This window comes from Rana temporaria, chromosome 2, assembly GCF_905171775.1.
Source record: "Rana temporaria chromosome 2, aRanTem1.1, whole genome shotgun sequence".
NCBI classification, from domain to species: Eukaryota; Metazoa; Chordata; class Amphibia; order Anura; family Ranidae; genus Rana; species Rana temporaria.
The window spans coordinates 249,926,229-249,951,042 of record NC_053490.1 but is presented as its reverse complement, the minus strand read 5'-3'; the positions used below and the strand labels follow the sequence as shown (position 1 = coordinate 249,951,042).

The window sequence follows — 24,814 nt, the reverse complement described above, 5'->3', positions numbered from 1 at the left end:
GATTCTGTCCAGTAAGGTTGCTTCAATTTTATTGTGTATCATAGCTTTAGTTATTATTTGCTTAGTGGCCAGAAGACAAATCATAGGTATTTTCCAGGCTCTAGCAATGAAGTAGTCATTTGAAGTAAAAGCTTTAGACCAGAATGTTGGCACAATAGGGCGGGTCCACCAGATTTCCTTCCTATCATTCGTGAGCTCTAAGGGTTTCGGCATCCCCAAAAACACAAGGAGGGACATATTTGGGACAAAGTACCATTTACTGAGCACCTTGTAAATGGTCTCCAAAGCTAAAATGTGTTGTAAAGCCGATATGGTGGACCGCAATATTTCGCTCCAATCTTCATCTTCCAAGGAGACCTCTAAATCCAAGGTCCATTTGCTAGATGGTAGAGTTTTCTTATTCTAATTGTGTTTTTGATTTTGCATTTAAAACATTTAGAACATTTTATATGCAGTTAACTCCCAAAAGCTATATTATACAGTGCTGTGTTCCACTGTTAACAAATGTATTCCATATTTAGGGCAAACACATATTGGGGGTTATTTACAAAAGTCAAATCCATTTTGCACTACAAGTCCACTCGCTGTGATCTGAGGGGGACATGCTAGGAAAATAAAAAACAGCATTTTAGCTTGCACATGATTGGATGATAAAATCAGCAGAGCTTCCCCTTATATCTACTGCCACTGCACTTAGAAGTGCACTTGTAGTGCAAACTGAATTTGCCTTTCGTAAATAACCCCAATTTACATATACATATATATATATATCACGTTTTTTTTTTTTTTTTTGGTGCCGGACCGCCCTTGGGGGGTGCCGTTTCAGTGCCGTGTCACGCGGGGTGTTGTTTGTTGCCCCCCCTCAAAAGAAGAACCCACCATCTATATATACCAGTGGCGGCTGGTGGGTTCTTCTTTTGGGGGGCCAGAAACAACACCCCCCCAGTGGTGTAGCATGGCACTGATACAGCACCCCCTGTGGGCTATCTGGCACTTACCTGCTCATGTGGCAGGGCTGTAGTGTCCTCTCCTCCTTTCCTGGAGTGCAGGCAGCGGCCGCAGCAGCTCCAGTGTCTGCTCCTCCAGCTTCCTCTGCTGTGTGTCTCCTCTTCCCCCAAAGTGCTAGGCATCCAATAGAATGGCCTCACGCTTTGGCCATTTGGGAAACCGGTCTCACAGACATGCCTTCTGATTGGCGGGGAGGAACTTTAGTGTGATGATAATGAAAATTAATTCGCTATGGTCACACAACTGGGTGGCTTTGGAGAACAATGCTCGCCCCTCCGAGGCCACCCTTTTTTGAAGCTTATTAGACCCTCTGGCTCTAATCAGGTGCTTTAAAAAAACACCCACCCCTCATTGGAATCCATGGTCCGGCGCAACTGATATGTAGATCAAGCAGTTAGACAGGTTAATTGGTTGTTCTGCGAGCTGGTCGGTAAGTAGGCTTGGTTTTTCCCTGGGCATCCCCCAGGCTTTGTTGTTACCTGTTTTTTTTTTTTCAATTTCTTTATTTTTTCAAAATAAATTTTCCTCTTCATTTGTACAAAACATGGGAAATAGCAATCATCTTAACAAATATAAGTAAATAAATCCAAATACATTCCAAAGAATTTAGCATAATACAATCTCTCTATTCACTCCTCTCAAGAGAGGAAGAGAAGAAAGAAAGAAAAGTTGTTACCTGTTTTAGCCTTCCAATGCTACTTACTGCGATGGCTAGCTATAGATGGGGGCGGTGGACAAGTTTATGTTTTACCTGTGGTGCTTGTATTGGTCCAGCAGCGCACCAACACCTTTGCAGCCACTGGGTGTTTGGTGTGCTCCTGCACCTTTAAGGAGGGGTGGCTCCCCTTCAGTCCACCTGCCCTCATCTATCCATCAGAATGCATGTGCCTACATTGTGGGGACACTCATATTTTAGTGTTAGGACCACAGATTCCAGGGTGCCTTTGCGTGGCTCTGTGGCTCACGCATGCGTTTGCAAATGCGTGCGGACAAAACCCCTGTTTTTAAACGCATACTGTTAGACAGGTTAATTGGTTGTTCTGCAAGCTGGTCGGTAAGTAGGCTTGTTTTTTTCCTGGGCATTCCCCAGGCTTTGTTGTTTTGTGATATGTAGAACAAGGGGCCCGATGCATGGATAGGTGAGGCGGCGCCTGTGTGCCCTCTATGGACAGACCACCACTGATATATACACACACAACACTACAAACAAATATAAGATGTTTCCTGATTTAGAAATTATTCTATTTATTCTAATGCTTTATTGGTAGGACAAATACTTTCATAATTTCTCATTTCTGGTTATTGGTAGGACAAATAAGTCAGGTCCCTATGCTGCTATGGATTGGTGTCAAGAAAGGAAAATTATAGTAAGTATTTGATCCAATTTTAGTTTTAAACCTAATGCCAACATAGCAGCTTACACATGATAATTGACAAGCTTAACAGGGAGGGCTAAAACTCATAATCAAAATTTATTACAATGGACATGGAAGCCTGGACCGTCATTCTGTCAAAGTCCACTGATGTACAGTAAAACCCCATGCGTCCGGCCCCCTAATGTAAATGCAGGGCACCGGATGCATGGATTCCAATGGGGAAGGGGGGGTTTTGAAGCACGTGATTAGAGCCAGAGGCGCTAATAGGCTTCCAAAAAGATTGGGCTCACGGCACAGAGCACTGCACTCTGAGCCCACACAGTTGTGTGACAATATCAACTAAATATTTGCTATTGTCACACTGATCCTCCTACCAACCAATAAGAAAGTGGGTCCTGAAACCTGTCATCTGATTGAGTGAAAGGACAAGGACAGGTGATCTTATTGGACACCTAGGATGAGGAGGGAGGAGACACACAGTGGAAGCCGCCGTGATGCAGAGGAGGAGGTGACGTGATAGAAGCCGCCACCCGTAGGAATGCAGCCTGCCCGTAACCTAGATTGGGTAAGTGCGGGGCTGGATGACCGACCGCAAGGAGGATGGTGGGGTGCGGGTGACCTGACCAACTGACAGCGGGGGGAGCGCTGTCCGGGGGGGGGGTGTTTGTTTGCCGCCTCCCCAAAAAAAACACCAGTCGTCAGTGGTATGAGCCTGTGGTTGGAGATAGAAGGGAGATATATCATGTGTACGGTGCCATGTTGGCGCCAGGAAAAATAATTCTAAATCCCAAATAGGTCGGTCAATACAAGAAAAAGAAACTAAACATGTTAAAAGGTTTTAGAAATGAAATGTGAAATACATAACTAACCATTGAAGTAGAACTTGAGTCTATTGGCATAAACATTACTCAGAGGGATTTCCACCTCTGCAGCTACATGCTCCACAATGCTCTGAAATCCTCCTGATATCAGGAAGACCTGTACATTTCTTTGCTGCAGGCGGTGAATCAGATTCCTTATATGGGAAAAAGAAAAGGTATTCTTTTACAGAAAATAACACATGGCCTAAGAATCTCAGTTTACAAAACAACGTTTTAGGAACTAGGATCAATATTTGAAAATTGGAGCAAAACGGAAACCTTACATATAGCAACAATCCAGATGATATTGTAAATGAAAAATATGAAACCTAATCAGTTGTTATAGGCAGCAGCACCACCACCTATATTCCAGTTTCCCTTCCATCACTTTGCAGAGTTATACTGTATATACAGTATCTGGTCATGTAAACACATACTGAAAAAAAAAAATTTAAGGTGCATGCTGACTTCTTCTGAAAATGCTATTTGCCTGTCGTTGCTTACATTCCAATCTTGTGGCTTCCGTTCTTAAAGGGGTTGAAAAGGTTCGTGTTTTTTCACCTTAAAGGGGTTGTAAAGGGGAAAAAATGTTTCCCTAAATAGCTTTCTTTACCTTAGTGCAGTCCTCCTTCACTTACCTCATCCTTCAATTTTGCTTTTAAATGTCCTTATTTCTTCTGAGAAATCCTCACTTCCTGTTCTTCTGTCTGTAACGAAACACAGTAATGCAAGGCTTTCTCCCTGGTGTGGAGAAAGCCTCTTGAGGGGGGAGGGGGCGAGCAGGCAAGTCAGGGCGCTCTCTACTTTGCAGATAGAGAAAGGAGCTGTGTGTTAGTGGGCGTCCTGACACTCCTGCTCGCCCCCTCAAGAGGCTTTCTCCACACCAGGGAGAAAGCCTCGCATTACTGTGTGGAGTTACAGACAGAAGAACAGGAAGTGAGCATTTCTCAGAAGAAATAAGGACATTTAAAAGCAAAATTGAAGGATGAGGTAAGTGAAGGAGGACTGCACTAAGGTAAAGGAAGCTATTTAGGGATTTTTTTTTTACCTTTACAACCCCTTTAATGCATCCTATGCACCACTTCATAACCCACCATTGGGAAAAAATAACCTCCATACCTGCCTCCATGCCATTGAAATGCCTCTGCCTCTCTGAAGATGTAATGCCACATGCCATATCCCAGTCCTGTCATATATTGTCTTACCCATGTATACCATATGCCTAAATATCTTAAGCTTAGTCAGTGTAGGCTGGAATTCCACTTTATATGGTGTCAAATTAGAGCTGCGCTTTAAAACTCTAATGCCGTGTACACGCGATCGGAATTTCTGACAAGACAACCTTGGATTTTTTTCCGACTAAATGTTGGCTCAAACTTGTGTTGCATACACACGGTCACACAATTGTTGTCTGAAATTCCGACCGTCAAGAACGCAGTGATGTACAACACTACGACGAGCCGAGAAAAATTAAGTCCAATGATTCCGAGCATGCATAGGATTTTTGTGCGTCTGAATTGCATACAGACGATTGGAATTTCCGACAAGAACTTTTCCCGGCGGAAAATTTGAAAAAAAAGCTCACATCGAACTTTTCTTGCCGGAAATTCTGCTCGTGTGTACACGACATAATAGTGCTGAAGCGAAATTCCACTTTAAGTCCATCTAAAGCCCAAACCTTTTGTTTAGTGTTGGAGAGAGCAGAATGGTTAAACCCCTGTAAGTTTTGTTGTCTGCATCGCCTTGGGAGTTTTCCTTCCTCTTCCTGTCCTGGAGACACAACAGGAATTGAGAAAAAAAATCTCTCCACAGTAATTCGTCCCACCTTGTGTTCTCATGAGAACTGTGAAATTTTGGCTTGATGGTCACTATGACAAATACAGATAATGAATCTACCATATGGGGCCACAGACAGACATAGAAACCTGAAAGAGGTAAAGAGGTTCTAAACCTTCGCCAGTAGTCTAAACTGAAACTAATAAATTTTGCAAATGTAAAGCAGAACTCCAGCCCAAACTATTATAGTTTTTTAGTAGAGTCCCCACTCTAGATTTTTATAGCCAGGTTTTATTTCTGTCCGGTGTCCCCTTTGGGGAGATTCATTCCGACTTTCTTTCCTGGTGACAGCTGTCACCAAAACAGGAAGTGAAGTGAAAATCTCCCAATTGGAACATCTGTGTCATTGACAACTGTGAAATTTGGGATATCTCCCCCCACCTTGGATAGATTTCAGTTTACATCCTGTTTCTTGGGAAAAGAATAGATGGGACATCTCCTGTGTGGGGACACAGACAGAAATAATAAACAGAGAGTGCTTCTAATCTTTCCCCTCTCTATCAAAAATAAGGGAAAAAGATGTGCTTAGGGTATAACCTTAAAGGGGAGGTTCACCCTAAAAACGACTTTCTCTTATTACACTGGCCCCCCACATTACAATACGATTATGCCTATTAGTTTTTTTTTGATGCTGTACATACCTTGGTACAGCTGCGTCACGATTGGCGAAAGGAGCCTAACGGCGAGTCGGCGCTATACTGCGCCTGCGCATCGCCGGCTTACGCGACAGGGGGGAGCTTGTTTTTTGTCAAAACGTCAATCACCAGCATGTTAGGAACGCCCACTCCCGCGGGACTCGCAACCCGGAAGCCACGGGTGAATTAGCTGTACCAAGGTATGTACAGCATCAAAAAAAAACTAATAGGCATAATCGTATTGTAATGTGGGGGGCCAGTGTAATAAGAGAAAGTCGTTTTTAGGGTGAACCTCCCCTTTAAAGTATAATTGAAGGCAAAACTTTTTTCTTTGTTTTGGATAGAGTGTGGAGGGATTAGAACACCTGCCAATTTTTTTTTTCGTGCCAGTTTTTACTCTGTTAGGGAGATTCACCCTCTTTTTTAGTCCAGAGCACCTTTTGCGATTCGGCACTGCATCGCTTTAACTGACAATTGCGAGGTCGTGCAAAGTGGCTCCCAAACAAAATTGGCGTCCTTTTTTCCCCACCAATAGAGCTTTCGTTTGGTGGTATTTTATCACCTCTGCGGTTTTAAATTTTTGCGCTATAAACAAAAATAGAGCGTCAATTTTGAAAAAAATGAATATTTTTTAACTTTTTACCATAATAAATATCCCCCAAAAATATATAAGAACATTTTTTTTCCTCAGTTTAGGCCGATACGTATTCTTCTACATATTTTTCGTAAAAAAAAAATCCCAATAAGCGTTTATTGATTGGTTTGCGCAGAAGTTATAACGTTTACAAAATCTGGGGTAGTTTTATGGCATTTTTATTAATATAATTTTTTTTTACTAGTAATGGCGGCGATCAGTGTTTTTTTTCGGTACTGCGACATTATGGCGGACACTTTTGACACATTTTTGGGACCATTGGCATTTTTATAGCGATCAGTGCTATAAAAATGCATTGATTACTATAAAAATGCCACTGGCAGGGAAGGGGTTAACACTAGGGGCGGGGAAGGGGTTAACCACTTAAGGACCGGACCAATATGCTGCCTAAAGACCCAAGGTGTTTTTACAGTTCGGAAATGCGTCGCTTTAACAGACAATTGCGCGGTCGTGTGACATGGCTCCCAAACAAAATTGGCGTCCTTTTTTCCCCACAAATAGAGCTTTCTTTTGGTGGTATTTGATCACATCTGCGGTTTTTATTTTTTGCGCTATAAACAAAAATAGAGCGACAATTTTGAAAAAAATGCAATATTTTTTTACTTTTTGCTATAATAAATATCCCCCAAAAACATATATAAAAAAAAATGTTTTCCTCAGTTTAGGCAGATACGTATTCTTCTACCTATTTTTGGTAAAAAAAAATCGCAATAATCGTTTATCGGTTGGTTTGCTCATAATTTATAGCGTTTACAAAATAGGGGATAGTTTTATTGCATTTTTTTTTTTTTTACTACTAATGGCGGCGATCAGCGATTTTTTTCATGATGCGACATTATGGCGGACACTTCGCACAATTTTGACACATTTTTGGGACCATTGTCATTTTCACAGCAAAAAATGCATTTAAATTGCATTCTTTATTGTGAAAATGACAGTTGCAGTTTGGGAGTTAATCACAGGGGGCGCTGTAACATTTAGGGTTCACCTAGTGTGTGTTTACAAGTGTAGGGGGGTGTGGCTGTAGGCAGGGATGGACTGGCCATTGGGACTACAGGGAGTTTCCCGGTGGGCCGATGGCTCAGTGGGCCGGCTTCAGTGACAGCGGCCTGGGAGTTTCTCACTTCTGCCTAATCTTGTCCCATAAGGGGGTCACCAAACTGATTCTTTGCCCCGGGAGAAATAATGTCTAGCTTCCCCACTGGTACTGCCTCCAGCCGTTCTACTCTAATAAAGTAAAATGGCTAGTGAAGGGGGAGAGGGGACTTGGGAGGTGCGGGAGTTGTCTGGCTGCTGTGGGAGAGACCTGTCAAAGTGGGCCAGTCTGGATGAAGTCCAGGGCCAAATTTTTGTCCCAGTCCAGCCCTGGCTGTAGGACTGACAACATCGATCGAGTCTCCCTAATAAAAGGGATCACACGATCGATGCGCCGCCACAGTGAAGCACGGGGAAGCCGTGTTTACACACGGCTCTCCCCATTCTTCAGCTCCGGGGAGCGATCGCGCCGTCGTCCCAGATCGCTCCCCGCGGGAACCCGACCGCTGCATGTCGCGGGGGGGGGGGGACCCCCGACCCGCGGAAAGGCAGGGACGTACAGGTACACCAATGTGCCTGTACGTGCCATTCTGCCGACGTATATGTACATGCGGCGGTCGGGAAGGGGTTAAGTGTGTTCCCTGGGTGTGTTCTAACTGTAGGGGGGTGGACTCACTAGGGGAAATGACTGATCGCTGTTCATACATTGTATGAACAGACAGTCAGGCATTTCTCCCCTGACATGACCGGGAGCTGTGTGTTTACACACACAGCTCCTGGGCCCCGCTCTGTAATGAGCGATCGCGGGTGCCCGGTGGTGATCGCGACCGGGCGCGCGCGCGGAAGTCAGGAGCGAGCGGGGGGCTAGTGGCCGCTTCGAGAGCCGATGTTATACTACGTGCTCTCGCGCAGGAGAGCCGACCTGCCGCCGTAGAACTGCAGTGGCTGGTCGTTATGTAGTTAAAAGGGTTGTATTTATTTTCTAAATAGGTTCCTTTAAGCTAGTGCATTGTTGGTTCACTTACCTTTTGCTTCGATTTCCCTTTTAAATGTTTTTTTTCTTTGTCTGAATTTCTTACTTCCTGTTTCTCCTCAGTAAGCCTGCCCCTGTTTCGTCACATTCGGCTATCCATCACATTGGTTGCGCTGAGAAATTTTGTACTGCGCATGCGCGATGTATTCCAAAAATTTTGCGACAATACGGAGCAGTGAAATCGTCAGATAATGTCACGGAAGTGACGTTAAAGACAATACAAACACTGCGCTATGCGTTCCAACACTAATACTTCCCTAACAAGAATCTTGCACGGTACAGACATGTGTAAAAGTGGCGGGAGCGCACACAGCTACAGCTGAATTAAATTAAGGTTCTATGATTGGTTGAGGCTGGCCACGCTCTTGCAATGCAACAATACAATACAAGTGGAATGCATTTTCATGTGTCTGACGTCACTTTCCTCACACTATCTGACGGTTTTTGTGTGCTGTTTAATCGTAAAAGTGTTGGAACGCATATGGGGGCGTCACGCATGCACACTCCAGCGGGTAGCCAAATGTGATGGGTCACCATATGTGACCAAACACCCCCATGTTCTGGCTGGGGGTTAGTCAGCCAGAACAGCTTACTGAGGAGGAACAGGAAGTGAGAAATTCAGACAAAGAAAAAAAACATTTAGAAGGGAAATGGAAGGAAAAGGTAAGTGAACCAACAATGCACTACCTTAAAGGAACCTATTTAGAAAATAAAAAACAAACCTTTACAACCCCTTTAGTACCAAATAAATTAGAAACAAACATATAGCGAGCCTTCATACTTGGAGATGAAACGCGAAACACAAATTTCATGCAAATAAAGTATAATGACATGGGGAGGAATTCCTCTAATAACTACCACATACATTTGGTGCATTTGATTAGTTCTGCACTTCCTCCATGGCCTTTGGACTCTGCTATTCTCTGTGGTATTAGTACAGACCTTGCTCTAAAAAATAAACTCACTTTATTCCCTCAGTCAGACTTGGAGGATGTTCGGTTATCAAAGCTTGCACTTGTTCCCTTGATGGACGAATTAATGCAAGTCTTTCCGTTAAAGCAGCTTTAAATGTAAGTGATCCTCCCATTGCTTTGCGAGTCCTTTAGAAACAAAATATTAAATGGTGATAGATAGATAGGTAGAACGATAGATATAACAATAGATAGATACCGTAGATAGATAGATAGATAGAAACATTAATGGCCCATTCACACACAGGGCCGTCTTTAAGGCAGGCCAAAAGGGGCCCTATCATTGTTGTGGGGCCCAAAGCAGCTGCTTCATACTTGCCAACTATCCCAGTTTAACCACTTAAAGACCTTAGGTGTTTTTCAGATTTGGTGTTTGCAAGACTAAAACGTTTTTTCCTGCTGCTAACACCCTAGAGAATAAAATGGCGGTCATCGCAATACTTTTTGTCACACCGTATTTGCGCAGCGGTCTTACAAGCGCACTTTTTTTGGAAAAAAATCACTTTTTTGAATTAAAAAATAAGACAACAATAAATTTGGCCCAATTTTTTTATATATTGTGAAAGATAATGTTACGCCGAGTAAAATGATACCCAACATGTCACGCTTTAAAATTGCGCCCGCTCGTGGCATGGCGTCAAACTTTTACCCTTAAAAATCTCGATAGGCGACGTTTAAAAAATTCTATAGGTTGCATTTTTTGAGCTACAGAGTAGCTCTAGGGCTATAATTATTGCTCTCGCTCTAACGATTGCGGCGATACCTCACTTGTGTGATTTGAACACCGTTTTCATATGGCGGCGCTACTCGCGTATGCGTTCGCTTCTGCGCGCGAGCTCGTCGGGACGGGGCGCTTTGAAAATTTTTTTTTTTGTTTTTCTTATTTATTTTTATTGATTTTATTATTTTTTACACTGAAATAAAAAAAAAAAATGATCACTTTTATTTCTATTACAAGGAATGTAAACATCCCTTGTAATAGAAAAAAGCATGACAGGTCCTCTTAAATATGAGATCTGGGGTCAAAAAGACCTCAGATCTCATATTTAGACTTAAATGCAAGAAAAAAAAAATGACAACAAAAAAATTGTCTCTTTAAGAGGCTGGGCGGGACTGACGTTTTGACGTCACTTCCGCCCAGCAGAGCTATGAGGACGGGTGGGGGCCATCTTGCCCTCACTCAAGTCCTCGCTCTCCAGGCGGCAGCATCCGATCTCCACCACCGCTACCGACGGCTACGGTAAGCGGCGGAGGGCGCGGAAAAGCGGCGGGAGGGGGGGGCCTCTCCCGCCACCGATAACGCCGATCTCGCGGCGAATCCGCCGCGGAGACCGCCGTTATCGTTTACACGGCCGCCCACAGAAAATATGGATACCTCAGTTGTGGCAGCGGCTGCTGCCGTTACTGAGATATCCATATTTAAAAAGAGGACGTACATTTACAATATGCGGGTCTTTAAGTGGTTAAATTCCCTTGTCCCTTGAAGTTTTAGTCCGGTGCTGTGTCCTGACATCTCAGTTTAAAGTGCTGCTACTAATGCTGCCCAGCTCTGCCCTATTGCTGTGTACAGATGACTCACCTGCAGACCCTGTGTAAATAACCGTCATTCATATGCAAATAACAGGAGCATTCATATCTAAATAGCGGCAGCCGGCGGCATTGATATGTAAATAAAGGTGGCATTCATATGTATATCATGCCCCTCTGCAGTGAGGAGATAATGTGCTGTAACCTCTAGCAACCAATCAGTGAGGTTGCTAGAGATTACTGTACTTAATACTGTACAGTAATCTCTAGCAACCAATCAACAAGTAGAAATCATGTGCTGTAACCTCTAGCAACTAATCAGTGAGCCGTAATGTGTGCTGTAACCTGTCAGTAAGTGGTAATGATATGCTGTAACCTCTGGCAACCAATCTCAATGGCTGCCTGATCTGATACGGTAAACTGCTTTTAAGTCTAGCTGATATTTATTGTATGTCTTAGAGCATGTGGAGAGCGAAATTGCATGGGGGGAGGGCCCCAAGATTTTTTTTGCCCAGGGTCCAATCAATATTAAAGACGCCCCTGTTCACACATTTGTTTTAACGTCCAGATTTTGACCCAAGTTAATGCATGTGAACAGGTTTACCATTAAAGTGATTCTAAAGGCTGAAGTTTTTTTGTCAATCACAGTCAGAGGGAAGTGAGCAGGGGGTGGGGCTAAGGCCTCGTACACACGACCAAGTTTCTCGGCAAAAACCAGCAAGAAACCGGTCGTGTGTACACTTTTCGACGAGGAAACTGTCGAGGATCTCGTCGAGCCAAAAAGAGAGCATGTCTTCTTTTTTCTCGACGGGAATGGGGAAATTTGGCTCGCCGAGATCCTCAACAGCCTAACAAGGAACTCGACGAGCAAAACGATGTGTTTCGCCCATCGAGTTTCTTGGTCGTGTGTATGAGGCTTAAGACGTGCTCTGTGTATCTTAGGGACATACAGAGCGAGGCTTTCCAGCATGCATGAGTGCCCCCTTAACAAGTGGCTTGCTATGGGGGGCCCTCAGCAGGGGGGAGAAGCCAGGAGCATCACTGAGAGACCCAACAAGAGGAGGAACGGGGCTGCTCTGTGCAAAGGATTGCACAAAGAAGGTAAGTACTGTATTACATGCTTGTTATTTTATTTTTAATTACCTTTAGTATCACTTTAATTTACGCATAGTTGTGAAGCCAGCCTTTAGATTCACATTGTATACTGCTAAACATGATTAATTTCACCAAGTGTATGCAACAATGTAGTTCCTTTGTCTATATCTTTAAACTAATCCATATAATTAGCCTATTATCTAGAACTGCTACTGAACTAGTTTCTGCAGGTTTCCTTATAATTATCCCAGTGTGTAGCCATATTCTCATAGACACTTTATATTGTAAACCCTTATATATCAGTCACCTTGTTCTTGCTTTTTTTTTTTTTCACCTAATTGGCTGTTATGGACAATGCCGGTAATTAAAGGCGGTACCATGACATTAGTCATAAGTGTCAATTTGTGCACAATGCAGGATTATACCCTTCATGCGTAAAACTGAAAATAATTCAAATTGCATTGCATTTTCTAAATGCGTATGGTCACTATAAAAAATAGATAGATAACCTTGCCTTGTGGACCAAAGTGTGTAACCGCACACCAAACTTACAAGTGGTTTATAACGTTAAAGTTGTTCTGTAAAGGGAAACTTAGAATAAAGTGAAAACGCTGACACTGAGCCAGCAGCCTTGTGTCTGAATTCCTCAGTTACTGTGAGAATAGAATGAAAATGTTCCCATGGCAATAACATGACTTGTAGCTGGGATTATGCTCTGCATTTCTTGGCAGTCTGCCTCATCTACTCTGCGCAGTCATGCCCACAGAAAGAAGAGGGCACAAGTGTCAGCTTCCAGCAGCTAACAGTCACATGGGTATATTTAATATGTAAAACTACTAACTGCAGTCTATAGGAATATACATACTGATTGTCCACCTAATGTTGAGTAGGTCCGCCTTTTGCCACCAAAACAGTCCCTCTTGCTGCCAAATAAGCCCTGATACGTCAAGGCATTGACACCACTAGACCTCTAAAGGTGTGCTGTGGTATCTGGCACCAAGCTACCAGTAGTAGACCCCTTCTGCTTTCAATAAACACGCTTCATGAACAACATGTTCACTTGCTGCCTAATATATCAAACCCACTTTCAGATGCCATTGTAATGAGATAATCAATGTTATTCACGTACACCTTTCAGTGGTCATAAAGTTATGGCTGATCAGTGTATATACAAAGCAGTGGTATCTCTCTGAAGCAAAATGAATTCCAGGAATTCAACCATTTTGTTAAATAAATAATATGACTTAAGTCCAAAGAGGTGCTTGTCACTTCCTGGAATTATCTCTTTATTTTATATCTGTTTTATGTTGCTCTGAGAGGATAGCTATCACTACATCTCTGGTGCTCCAATGCTGGACCTTCTTGCCTCAGCTCAGTCACATGCAGCTGCTGTGCCTGCTGCTCCCCACCTCCTGTCCAATCACAGAGCACTTTTTATCATGTGAAGTTATTCACAAAATACAAAGGCTTCTGTGAATGGGTGGCAGAGGGGAGTAGCGGACAGAGCTTCTGTGTGTTAGAGCCCCAGAGTGTAGCAATAGCTATCCTTCCAGAGCTCTATAAAACTGTCAGATGCACCTTGTTCGACTTAAAGGGGTTGTAAAGGTACATGTTTTTTCACCTTAATGCATCCTATGCATTAAGGTGAAAAAACATCTTACGACCCCCAGCCCTTTATTTTACTTACCTGAGCCCTGGAAGTCCCGCGTCACGAACGTGCTCTTCCTCTGCCCGTCTTCTCGGCTCTTGATTGGATAGATTGATAGCAGCGCAGCTATTGGCTTGCGCTGCTGTCAATCAAATCCAATGACACGGGCGCCAGGGGGTGGGGCAGAGTCCTGCAATTGGCGGCTATGGATGCCGAATACAGGACTCGGGAGCGTGCCTCCAAGGTAACCCCCTTGGGAGAGTGCTTCCCAGAGGGGGTTATCAGAAGTGGGGAGGAGCCATAACAGCCACCGTGGGACCCCAAAAAACAGGACAGGAGGCAAAACGAGCTGCACAAACATAAGATGTTTTTTTTGTTGTTTTTTTTTTAACCTTTACAAACACTTTAACTTGTGGCAAGCCAGCACATTTTACTAAGTAGTTGAATTCCTGCAGTTTAGCTTTAAACACCCATTAGGTGCTTTTTGCTTGTGTCTGTTAATGTCAGTGCTGTTGAATATTGAGTATTTGAATATTGCTCCTCCTGTAATAGGATATTATTAGGATTTTCCTCAGAGAATTTATATGGTAACTGACTTTCCTATTAATCTTATTATCCTTTTTTTTTTAGCAGGGGTACATTAATTCATCCACGTAGTATTGGTTATTGGTAAGGAAAAAATGGTATGAAATGAGGTATGATTATGTACAAAATACTCTAATACTGAATTACACAAAGTTAGCACATCCTAGATACAAGGACATTGAAATGCATATGACCTGACAATTATGAAGGTTCTAGTTGGGAAAATATACTTACATCTCTGCCACTGCATCTCCCACACCACAGAACTTTGCCAACTCATCTATGCCCTCTTCCTTAATAACGGTGCTATCCACATCAAAGCAGACTGCATCTGCCTTACGGAAGAGTTCTTTCAGCTGTGACAGGGAAGACATACTGTGGTGGTGCGCCCTCCTGAAATTAAACAGCAGGATAAGCATTAAAAAAAAACGATATATTTGAATTCAATTAAAGAGGTTATTTAAATACTGAAAAATATATTGTGTACTGGTTGTCTACTTTAATGTTTAAGTAAACCCCACTATTGTTTTCAGCCAAGGAAGCTGCCATCTTTGCCTCTGTTTAATCTACAACTGCCATGATGCTGTGCGGATGTGATCAGTTATGGCACCAGCCATTGGATGGTTTGACAGCTTGGTTGAGAGCACAACCAATAGAAATGTGCTAGAAATGAAACCAATTTATGATGGGTTTACTTCCGCTTTAAGTGGCCCAGAGGCTCCAAAATAAAGTCTAACTGAACTTTTAATTTGAAGTAGTTCTTTGTAAATTGTAGTTGATTTAAAGGGATGCTTTTACCACAGTGTCACTTGTAAACAAAGCCCACACTTTAAAACCTGATTCACACCTATGCATTTTTAGTATACAAAATAAGGTGCAATCAGCGCAAATATATAGATCAAAATATTTAAAATAATGTGTTAAGTGAAGAAGACCCCCAGGGTTCGGATCACAAGTAATGCCGGCTGAACACTACAGGATAGTCGCAAAAATCCAAGGAGATACAAAATTATAGAAAATTTAGTGCAGCGCAAAACTAAGGCAAGTGAAATACTGATATGGTAGTAATACTGGTATAATGAGTACCAGTAAACTTATATATGTGTATATATATTGTTTAAAAAGTCCAAGAAAAAGAAATTAAATAAAACTCAAAGTCATAGTCCCAAATCCACAGGTGTCAAAAATTGAATGAAGTAGATATAATCAATCTCCACCACGTGATTAACCACCAGACATAAAGTGATCCCTCCGCCGTTAGAGATGGCTACTCTCACCTTCATGTGTGGACCACTGAGTTAACAAATGGTCAGTAAGGCAGGTATCACAATAAACAGGAACCAGGCAGGTGTATCAGATGCTCATTAGGCAACCATATCACATGAAACCGATGCATGGAAAAGATAATCACAGACTAAGTGCTCTCTGTTATATTAGGTAGATTTAATCATAAGTGTATACAAAAGTCAGGCTACTCACATTTGGCCAGACTAAAAACGGCTTTTCAGAAGAACAGTTCAAGATGTGGACGGCAGATGAGCGACGTGGTGTGCAGGCTCCTGAACCCCCGGACACGGCGTTGCGTTGTATCAACTTGCCCGCCCCGCTGAGGAAGTTGATACAACGCAACGCCGCGTCCGGGGGTTCAGGAGCCTGCACACCACGTCGCTCATCTGCCGTCCACATCTTGAACTGTTCTTCTGAAAAGCCGTTTTTAGTCTGGCCACACAGTGGTTAGGACCAATGAAACTGAACCTCGGTCCATTCTCATCGGTTTTGTCCGACCGTGTGTACGGGGCCTCAGAGATATTCCACCTCAGGTTATCATCATACACCTGGAAGAGCAGCTCTTTTTCTATGCAGTGGACTCTTGCTCTTTTGTGTGAAAGCAGTGATCTCTCTTGAAATGTGTTTCCTGAGTCAGACCTACAGCTCTCCTATCAGCAGCGAGCACAAGCTTTGATGGCAGTCTATGGATAGTAAAAAGCTTTTCTACTATGGGCTCTGATGAAGAAGGACATAACTTCGAAACGTGTCAGCCAGCAGGGACCCTGGTGAGGTCCTCCTGAAGCTAGAGGCTTTGGAAAAGCTGGGAAATTGTAGCTACACACAGTGGCTGGATGATTGCTTTTGCTATCATTGTTTGTGAGTAGCTATATTTTATCAATAATAAAATTGTAGCTGGTTAATGCACTAGGCCAGTGCGCCCTCTGTTTTTATCTATTCCCCATGCTTTTCTGCTAAGGCTCTGGTGGCTTTTTAAAAAAAATTAACTGTTAAGCCTCATACACAAGATCCAACTTCCATCCAACTTTTTTGTGGATTTTGGTCCAAAGGGAGTTGGCCGTGAACTTGTTCTGCATACACACGGCCCAACATTTTAAGCCAACATTCACCAAATCAAGTCGTTTTTCAGCTCTTTACCCCACTCTTTGGGCATCTTCTGCTATTGTTGTCTGATGTTTAGCATTGGTTCTGAACATGTGTGTTTGTACTTTGGATTTTAGTCGGACATAATTGTGTACACACGATCACGTAACAGATTTATTGCCCAACAATTAGTGAGCATGAACAGCCAACTTTTGTTGTCGTTAATTCAGCCAGGAATTGTGTGATGGAACATACACACGGTTGGATTATCCGACACAACATGTCCATCAGACAATTATGGCCATAAAGTTGGATCGTGTGTACGAGGCTTAAGGCTTTGTACACTTTTCAATTGGGTGTACCTGAAAAGTATTTAGCTGGTGTTCACCAAAACTTCCATTGAGCTTTAAAGGATTACAGTTTGGAAACAAAGTGGTGGTAGATAAGCACACTGGGGCTGATTTTGTAAAATTCAAGAGTGCAAAATCTGATGCAGCTCTGCATAGAAACCAAATAGGTTCAATTTTTTGAGCTGAAATTAGAAGCTGCACCAGATATTGCACTTGCAAGTTGTAGTAAATGAACCCCAATGGTGTTAACAATGGGTCAAAGGGGGAAACTATATAGTCATATAGTTGGCAGCAAGGAATGGATGATATTTCAAAACGGACTGTAACCATTAGTGGTAGGATGTGTAGGTGTTACTTAACTTCTTAAAAATATTCCGTATGATCTTCCCCTTAACATGTATCCTTAGATCTGCTGCAAGTGTATATATGTCCACAGAGTAGCTAAGGAAAGAATTACTGACATCCCTGACATGCCTAATTGTAGGGGAAAGAGTGGTAGGTGCATAGGTGTGCGCAGGGGGTGTGCCTGGGCACACCTTAATCACTCAGTGCGGCGCAGATTACCCCTGCTGATATTTCACCAAAGCCACCCAATGGGGCTCATAAAAAAATTGTAGAAAATAATACAAAAATAAAATAATTCAATTAAAAACTACTGACACCAACCTCTGCCCTACTGACATGCCCACTGCTCTACTAACATCGTCCATGCGTTAATACATGTTCAATCTTTAGAAAAGGGACAACCAGGGGGGGTCGGCTGTCGGCTATAGACATGCTATGTGTAATCAGCCAGATTTTATATCTGAACCTATTTTTTATCTTGTCATGATTTTTTTCATTCATTTTAGCAAACCCCACAAGTTACCAATCACACTAAACAAACATACAGTATATCACACTTCACAGAATGCTAGACGACAGTTTTTCAAGTCATTCAGTTGGGAGTAAAAACAACTTTGATTGGACAAACAGACATGTGAAATATAGACTCAAGCATAACACCGGCCATAGACGGTTGGAATCACGGCTGGTTCAGTAGCAACTGGCCAAGATTCGAACCGTGTATGGGCAGGATTTTACTTGCGATCATCGTTAGCCACTAGCAGTAAAAAATGTCCTCTCCCGTTGGGGATGGATTCCCCTGCAAACCACCCAGGGAGAATACAATGGCTCGGCAAGAAGGATTCCTGCATCAACACTATTTGTCCCCATTGGGCAGATTAACCACTCTGTTGTACTGTCAACAAGTGAGGGATAATGCAACATTTTACAGGTGTTCCAAGAACAAGAGATGGGCAGATATCTACTAATTTTCTATTGCATCTCTGGGACGTGAAGGGAATAAAAATGTTCCCAATGGTACATACAGCAAACCCATTACTACTTTATTCAAAGCTAAAAAAAAAAAAAAAGGGTTGGCTATACATAAACTTTAGGTCTCCTATGTTTGCTTATGTCTGTTGAAGGAGTAATCGACATGCACGGATCTTCATGAAGACTGATTTGTAGACATATACAGTACAAGTAACCATATTCTTTCACCATTTGCTTGCTCATTCTATGCAAATGAAAACATATATTTCTTTTACCTGATATGTGTGCACATGGACTAATTGTCTGTCTGTAAGAGAAAACAGTGAGAAAAATTAAATTCAGCTCAGAAGGTTAAACTTTACATGCATACTGTATATGCAGAATAACATTTTAAGGATGATTTACTTATGGATGTATTTGAATGGGAAATCACTATATCTATAGCAGTGCTTTTAAATGTTTTCTGGTAAAGGGAGTACTGTAAACCATGTCACAGATGCTGGACCGCCTATGCCTACATTCTGCCCTGTACAAAACAATAATTTGCCATGTAGGGCAAAGCAACTGGTTCATTTTAATGCCCCCCATCCCAGCTGCAAATATTTACCTTTGTTTGGTTATCCTGCGGCTTCAAATAGCTGACGAAAAAAAAAAAAAGTAATCTTCTGTAAGCTCAAGTTGTGCTTCTACTATGGAGGCTCTTATAAATTTACAGAGTTAATACTGTAGATAATAATGGGGTGCCATGGAATGGCCTCTGCAGCTCACACATGTATTTGCAAATGTATGCTTACTAAGCTCCTGTTTTGTAAAGCAAATTGTTAGACAGGAGAATTTGGTTGGTTGCAGGCTGGCTGGTGAGTTGAACTGGGAATATTCTTAGGTTTTATTTGACATGCATTGCCCTTCCAAGTGCTCCTTGCTGTGAAGGACAGTTATTGGTGGGGGCAGTGACCAGTTGATCTCTGAAGAGATCTGCAAAAATTGTATTTAGAAGCACCGTTTTCCACAAAAACATACACTGAGTGTTGTACCCAGATACAAGAGAGCATCTGGCAGTATGTTTTTTAAAGTTTAAATGCCTACTAATAGTGGCAGGGGGAGAGGGGAGGGGAAGAGAGGACACAGGAGACAGATGGAAGAGCTGCGGCTGATGGAGGCATGTAAACTGACCACAGTGTCAGGACTCTGCAGCCATGATAAACCGTGGTCAGTTTATAGAGGAGAGGGTAGAAACTGGCAGGATCTGCCAGGTATTTCAGGTGATACAAGGGGCCAAATTACACATTACAAGCACTGTGCTGTATAACAAGCTTTAAAGGAACGGGATCCATTTTTCTTTTTTAGGTTACCATATGCTTTAACCACTTGACAACCGAGGACGTCATATGACGTCCTCGACTTTGTGCGGTGATATCTGAATGATGCCTGCAGCTACAGGCATCATTCAGATATCACCATCTTCAGCCGGCAATTCTCTGCACGATAAGAATGATCAAAGCGGCAATTCCGCCGATTGATCGTTCTTATAGGCAGCGGGAGGGACGTCTTCCCCCTCCCGCTGCCTACCAGTGCTTCTCCAGGCTCTCCCGTGCCATCGGGGGCCCGGAGAACGAATCGGCCGGCGCTGGCTGGGAAGCATAGAGATGACTGGTGACCAGATGGTCACCAGTCATCTCTATGACCATCGGAGGCTCGGGCGCGATGTTGTGACGTCACGCCTGGATACCCGGAAGTTAACAAAGCCGCAATCGCGGCTGTCGGCATGAGATCGGTGAATTTCTTTTCACGATCTCATGCTTGTAAGCCTGGAGGAGAGATGTGGGGTCTCTAAAAAAATGAAGTAAAATTAAAATATTTTTTTTTTTTTAAACGCCCCTGTCCCCGGTAGCTCACACTCAGAAGCAAACACGCATGTAAGTCCCGCCCACATATGTAAACGTCATTCAAACCCCACATGTGAGGTATCGTCGCGTACGTTAGAGTGTGTGCGACAATTCTAGCACAAGACCTCCTCTGTAACTCGAAAATAGTAACCTGTAAAATAATTTAAAGCGTCGCCTATGGAGTACCGAAGTTTGCCACCATTCCATGAGTGTGCGCAATTTTAAAGCATGACATGTTAGGTATCTATTTACTCGGCGTAACATCTGCTTTCACATTATACAAAAAAATTGGGCTAACTTTACTGTTTTGTTATTTTTTTAATCATGAAACTGTTTTTTTTCCCCAAAAATACCGCTATTTATTTATTATTAGGGTGTCTGCTAAAAAAAATATATAATGTTTGGGGGTTCTGATTCATTTTCTAGCAAATTTTTTTTTGATTTTTACATGAAGGAGAGAAGTGCCAAAATAGGCCCAGCGGACAAGGGGTTAACTAGTTGCTGCCAGCCCACCGTCAAATGACGGCGGGGTGGTGCGGCTCTCGTTCTGGGACGCCGTCATATTAGTGCCTCCTAATCAGTGCCCATAAGTGCTGCCTCATCAGTGCCCAAAAGTACCACCTCATCAATACCCAACAGTTCAGCCTATCAATGCCTTTCAGTACTGCCTCATCAGCGCACATTAGTGAAGGCGAAAAATTACTTAGTTACAAAATTTACTGACAGAAACTAAGTATGAAAACATAATAAAACAAACAGAAGTGATCAAATACCACTAAAAGAAAGCTCTATCTGTGTGAAGAAAATTATAAAAAATTGTTTGGGTACAGTGTTACATGACTGCGCAATTGTCATTCAAAGTGTGACCGCGCTGAAAGCTGAAAAATGGCCTGGGCAGGAAGGAGGTGTAAGTGCCCTGTAGGCAAGTGGTTAAATATCTTTCAGATTCCTCTTGAGAGTCCCACATTTTAACCGTAAAGGGTGCACTTCTTTTTCTTTTTTCTGGTTTCTCACTTTATCTTCTTTTTTCTACTTCTTTTCAGAATTCTCTTTATCTGGATTGGTTTAATTTTTTTTTTTTTTTTCAAAATGTTCTTCATGGTACATAGGCTGACAAATGACGAGTGGTGTGCGTTAGGAGAAAGTTATTGGCTTATATGGCAGGTGTGTTGCACACCATAAGCGACCTACTGAGCCAGGGTTGTTGTCCTGCCCAGGTCCGGATTTACAACTTAGAAGCCTATAGGCAGAGAATTCCGAAGTTCCCCAACCTCATGATAAATTACCACAAAATTTCAATAAAAAACACACTAAAATGTATTTTACTGCAAACAAATGCAATAAACTACCCACATGTTTGGTTAAATGTAGAAGATGAGGTTGCAAAGAGTAAACAATTACCCAACATGTCAAATCTTATATTTGTGTGCACCTCTGAAATGGCGACATTCAGTACCCTATATTTTCTATAGGGGACGCTTCCAAAGCCCCTATAAGTCATCAGTGTAGTGTTATAGAGGAGGCCCTGTGCTAGAATTATTGCTCCCGTTCTGGTGTGTGCAGAGATATGTAACATGTGTATCGCAATCAATGTCTTCATGTGTTGCCCCCGATGTTTGCGTTTACGTTTGTATATGTGGGGGTGGGGGGATTTTGTGTGCTTGGGTGTAACTTTATTTTTTTGCAAACAGGTTTTTTGAATGAGACAAAAAAAGATCCTGCTTGTCTCCTCTGGGCTCCACTGGATGTATTGCAATGCACATTACATTGCAATACACGGGGAAAAGTGACAGGGTGACCCGGAAATGACGTCATACACATCACTTTGCACTTTCTGTGTCACCAACAAGAAGGGGAGGAGACCGGATGTGTGTCTGCTGTTCTCCCTCTCCTCCACCCGCTATGTCAGTCCCTGGCTCGCAGATGGGGGGGCACCGGTACAGGGGTGTATGGATGCTTCCACCTGACAGGCAAAACCTTTTAGATTAAAAATATCTCTTCAAAAATGACATTTTTGTTGCAGGGGATGCCTAAAATCTGACTTGTATCTTAATGCAGATGTTTGGGAATATTGGTGAGCCAATCAAACAAGCAGGAAATGATGTTTCTGGGGGTCTTCGGTACACATTCTGTCTACAAAACAACCCCAGGTAGCCATATTGCATTGCATTCTCAGAAAATTACAGAGCTAGAAAGGAAAGGTCATTTTTAATAACATTCAATTACAATATGATTAGTGTCGCAATTGTATACTCTATATAATTTTTTCCTTATCTGCTATTCTTTTCCCCCCCACGAAAGTGGAGTTGCCCTTTAATAAAAATAATTGGAAACAAAACCAATCCGCTTCCAGGTTTTATTGTCAAAGCTCAATTGAACAAGCTGAAGTCAGAAACTGGTACAGCTTTGCATGGTAGCCAATCAGCTTCTGAGTTTTCCAATTTTAGTAAATACCCCCCATATGTCTTTGGGTAGTTGATTGTTAGGGTAATTGAAACATTGTTTCTTAAGTTTTTTTTTTTTTTTTTATACAGGAAGCCTAAAGCATTTACAATTTGATTACACTGATCATTAGTGTTTTCAACAGCTGGCTTTATGCTATTGCATAAAGAAAAATAAAATGGCACAAACGGACATTCCAAAGTGTGATGACTTTCTAGTACAGTAAAACCTTGGTTTGCGAGTAACTTGGTTTGAGAGCGTTTTGCAAGACAAGCAAAATGTTTTAATATATTTTTCCTTGATATACAAGCGATGTCTTGATATAAGAGTAGCATCTTGATATAAGAGTAGCGTCATGTCTCAACTGAGTATAAAAAAAGAAGAGAGGCGCCTCTAAGTGTAGCAATATGGTTACATTTAATGAAGGTACAACATTTAACAACTTATTGCTACACTTAGAGTCTCCTCTCTTCGCTTTTATATTCTGTAAAAAAAATGCTTTGATATACAAGTGCTCTGGATTACAAGCATGTTTCTGGAACTAATTATGCTTGCAAACCAAGGTTTTACTGTACTATATTTTCATAACTGATTATCTGCAGGGTTGGTGGAATGTACCAGATGTTAGCATTGTGTAACAGCAATGTTTGCTTTTCTAACATCTACAGTGCATGTGCTATGAGAGTTACTGGCTTATATGACATAATCTGTTCATTTTTCCTCTCCATGGACATTGCAGATAGTAGAAGGTCATAACAAGTAAGCATTATATTCCTTCAAGAAAAATAGTTCTCTTTGCAAATGTAAATATATATATATATATTTTTGTATTATTCATTCAGTAAAATACACTGGATAACCTAAGAAATAACAATTCAGAAAAATCCAAAACATAGGACATAAGCTAATGTAACATGGACTTTCAACCTTTTAATCCTTACTGATATATACATTTTATACTTGTTACATATCTTTCTGCATATGAGTAAGCAGCTCCATATAGGCTAATAAAAGGAAATGTTCCCAGGTTATCTATGGGGGTTGATATACTGAAGGCAAATAGACTGTTCACTTTGCAAGGTTATTTTTTTTATTTTTTTATTCTCTTTTTAAATATTTTATTGAAATGTTTAGAATTAAATACAGAACAATAAATATACATAAATCATAGAATTCATATAATATGTAAATCACATAATATACTTCTCAAACGGAGAATTCAAATATTGTATAGATACACACAGGCCCAGATTCTCAAAGGGCTTTGAATCAAGCACTTGCCCGTAAAACTTGCGGCGGCATAACGTAACGTTTTTTATAAAAAGGACAGTGTCAAAATAAATAATTAAATAAACAAGGAAAAAAAAATAAAAAATTTCAAAGCGCCCTGTCCCACCGAGATCGCGCACAGAAGCGAATGCATACTTCAGTAGCGCCCACATATGAAAACGGTGTTCAAGTCACACATGTGAGGTATAGCCGCAAACGTTAGAGCGAGAGCAATAATTCTAGCCCCAAACCTCCTCTGTAACTCAAAACTGGTAACCCGTAAAAATTTTTAAACGTTGCATATGGAGATTTTTAAGGGTAGAAGTTTGTCGCCATTCCACGAGTGGGTGCAATTTTGAAGCGTGACATGTTGGGTATCAATTTACTCGGCGTAACATCATCTTTCACAATATAAAAAAAAATTGGGCTAACTTCACGTGTGTCTTATTTTTTATTCATAAAGGTGTATTTTTTTTTTAAAAAGTGCGATTGTAAGACCGCTGCGCAAATACGGTGTGACAGAAAGTATTGCAACGACCGCCATTTTATTCTCTAGGGTGTTAGAAAATATATATATATATATATATATGGGAAAACTATATTTTTATGAATGGGAATTTTGAACCAAGTATTTAATATTTTGTATAATGTGAAATTTAATACAATTTTAATAAAAAAAAACGTTATTTTAAAAATGACTGTAGACTTCATACACTTGCAATTACATTTTGTTTTGGCAAATACACATCTGCCATAGCTGGAACTGTGCCAGTTTAAATGTTGGGTAATGTGCCAGACATCCAAGGTTTTTTTCTACCCTCGAGCAGTGTTATGTGGTGCGTCGGCATTCCATTATCTACACATACTAGATATGATAAAGCCTTTCCTGTGCAGAGTGCAGCTCTGAAAACCTTGG

At 41.7% G+C, this 24,814-nt stretch overlaps 1 protein-coding gene across 3 annotated transcripts in view; it reads right to left on the bottom strand.

The window, feature by feature from the left end:
* PSPH (phosphoserine phosphatase) overlaps positions 1 to 24,814 on the bottom strand; it is a 34,083-nt gene that overhangs the window by 4,840 nt on the left and 4,429 nt on the right. For 2 of the 3 annotated variants that reach the window (XM_040336758.1, XM_040336759.1), the window contains exons 2-5: positions 18,577 to 18,608; positions 14,499 to 14,657; positions 9,404 to 9,538; positions 3,254 to 3,399 (exon numbers count right to left, since the gene is read on the bottom strand). In XM_040336758.1, the coding sequence (XP_040192692.1) occupies positions 3,254 to 3,399; positions 9,404 to 9,538; positions 14,499 to 14,657; positions 18,577 to 18,593 (457 nt within the window). In that variant the 5' untranslated portion in view covers positions 18,594 to 18,608. The remainder of the gene's footprint in view (positions 1 to 3,253; positions 3,400 to 9,403; positions 9,539 to 14,498; positions 14,658 to 18,576; positions 18,609 to 24,814) is intronic. The other variant, XM_040336757.1, reaches the window with a different exon arrangement.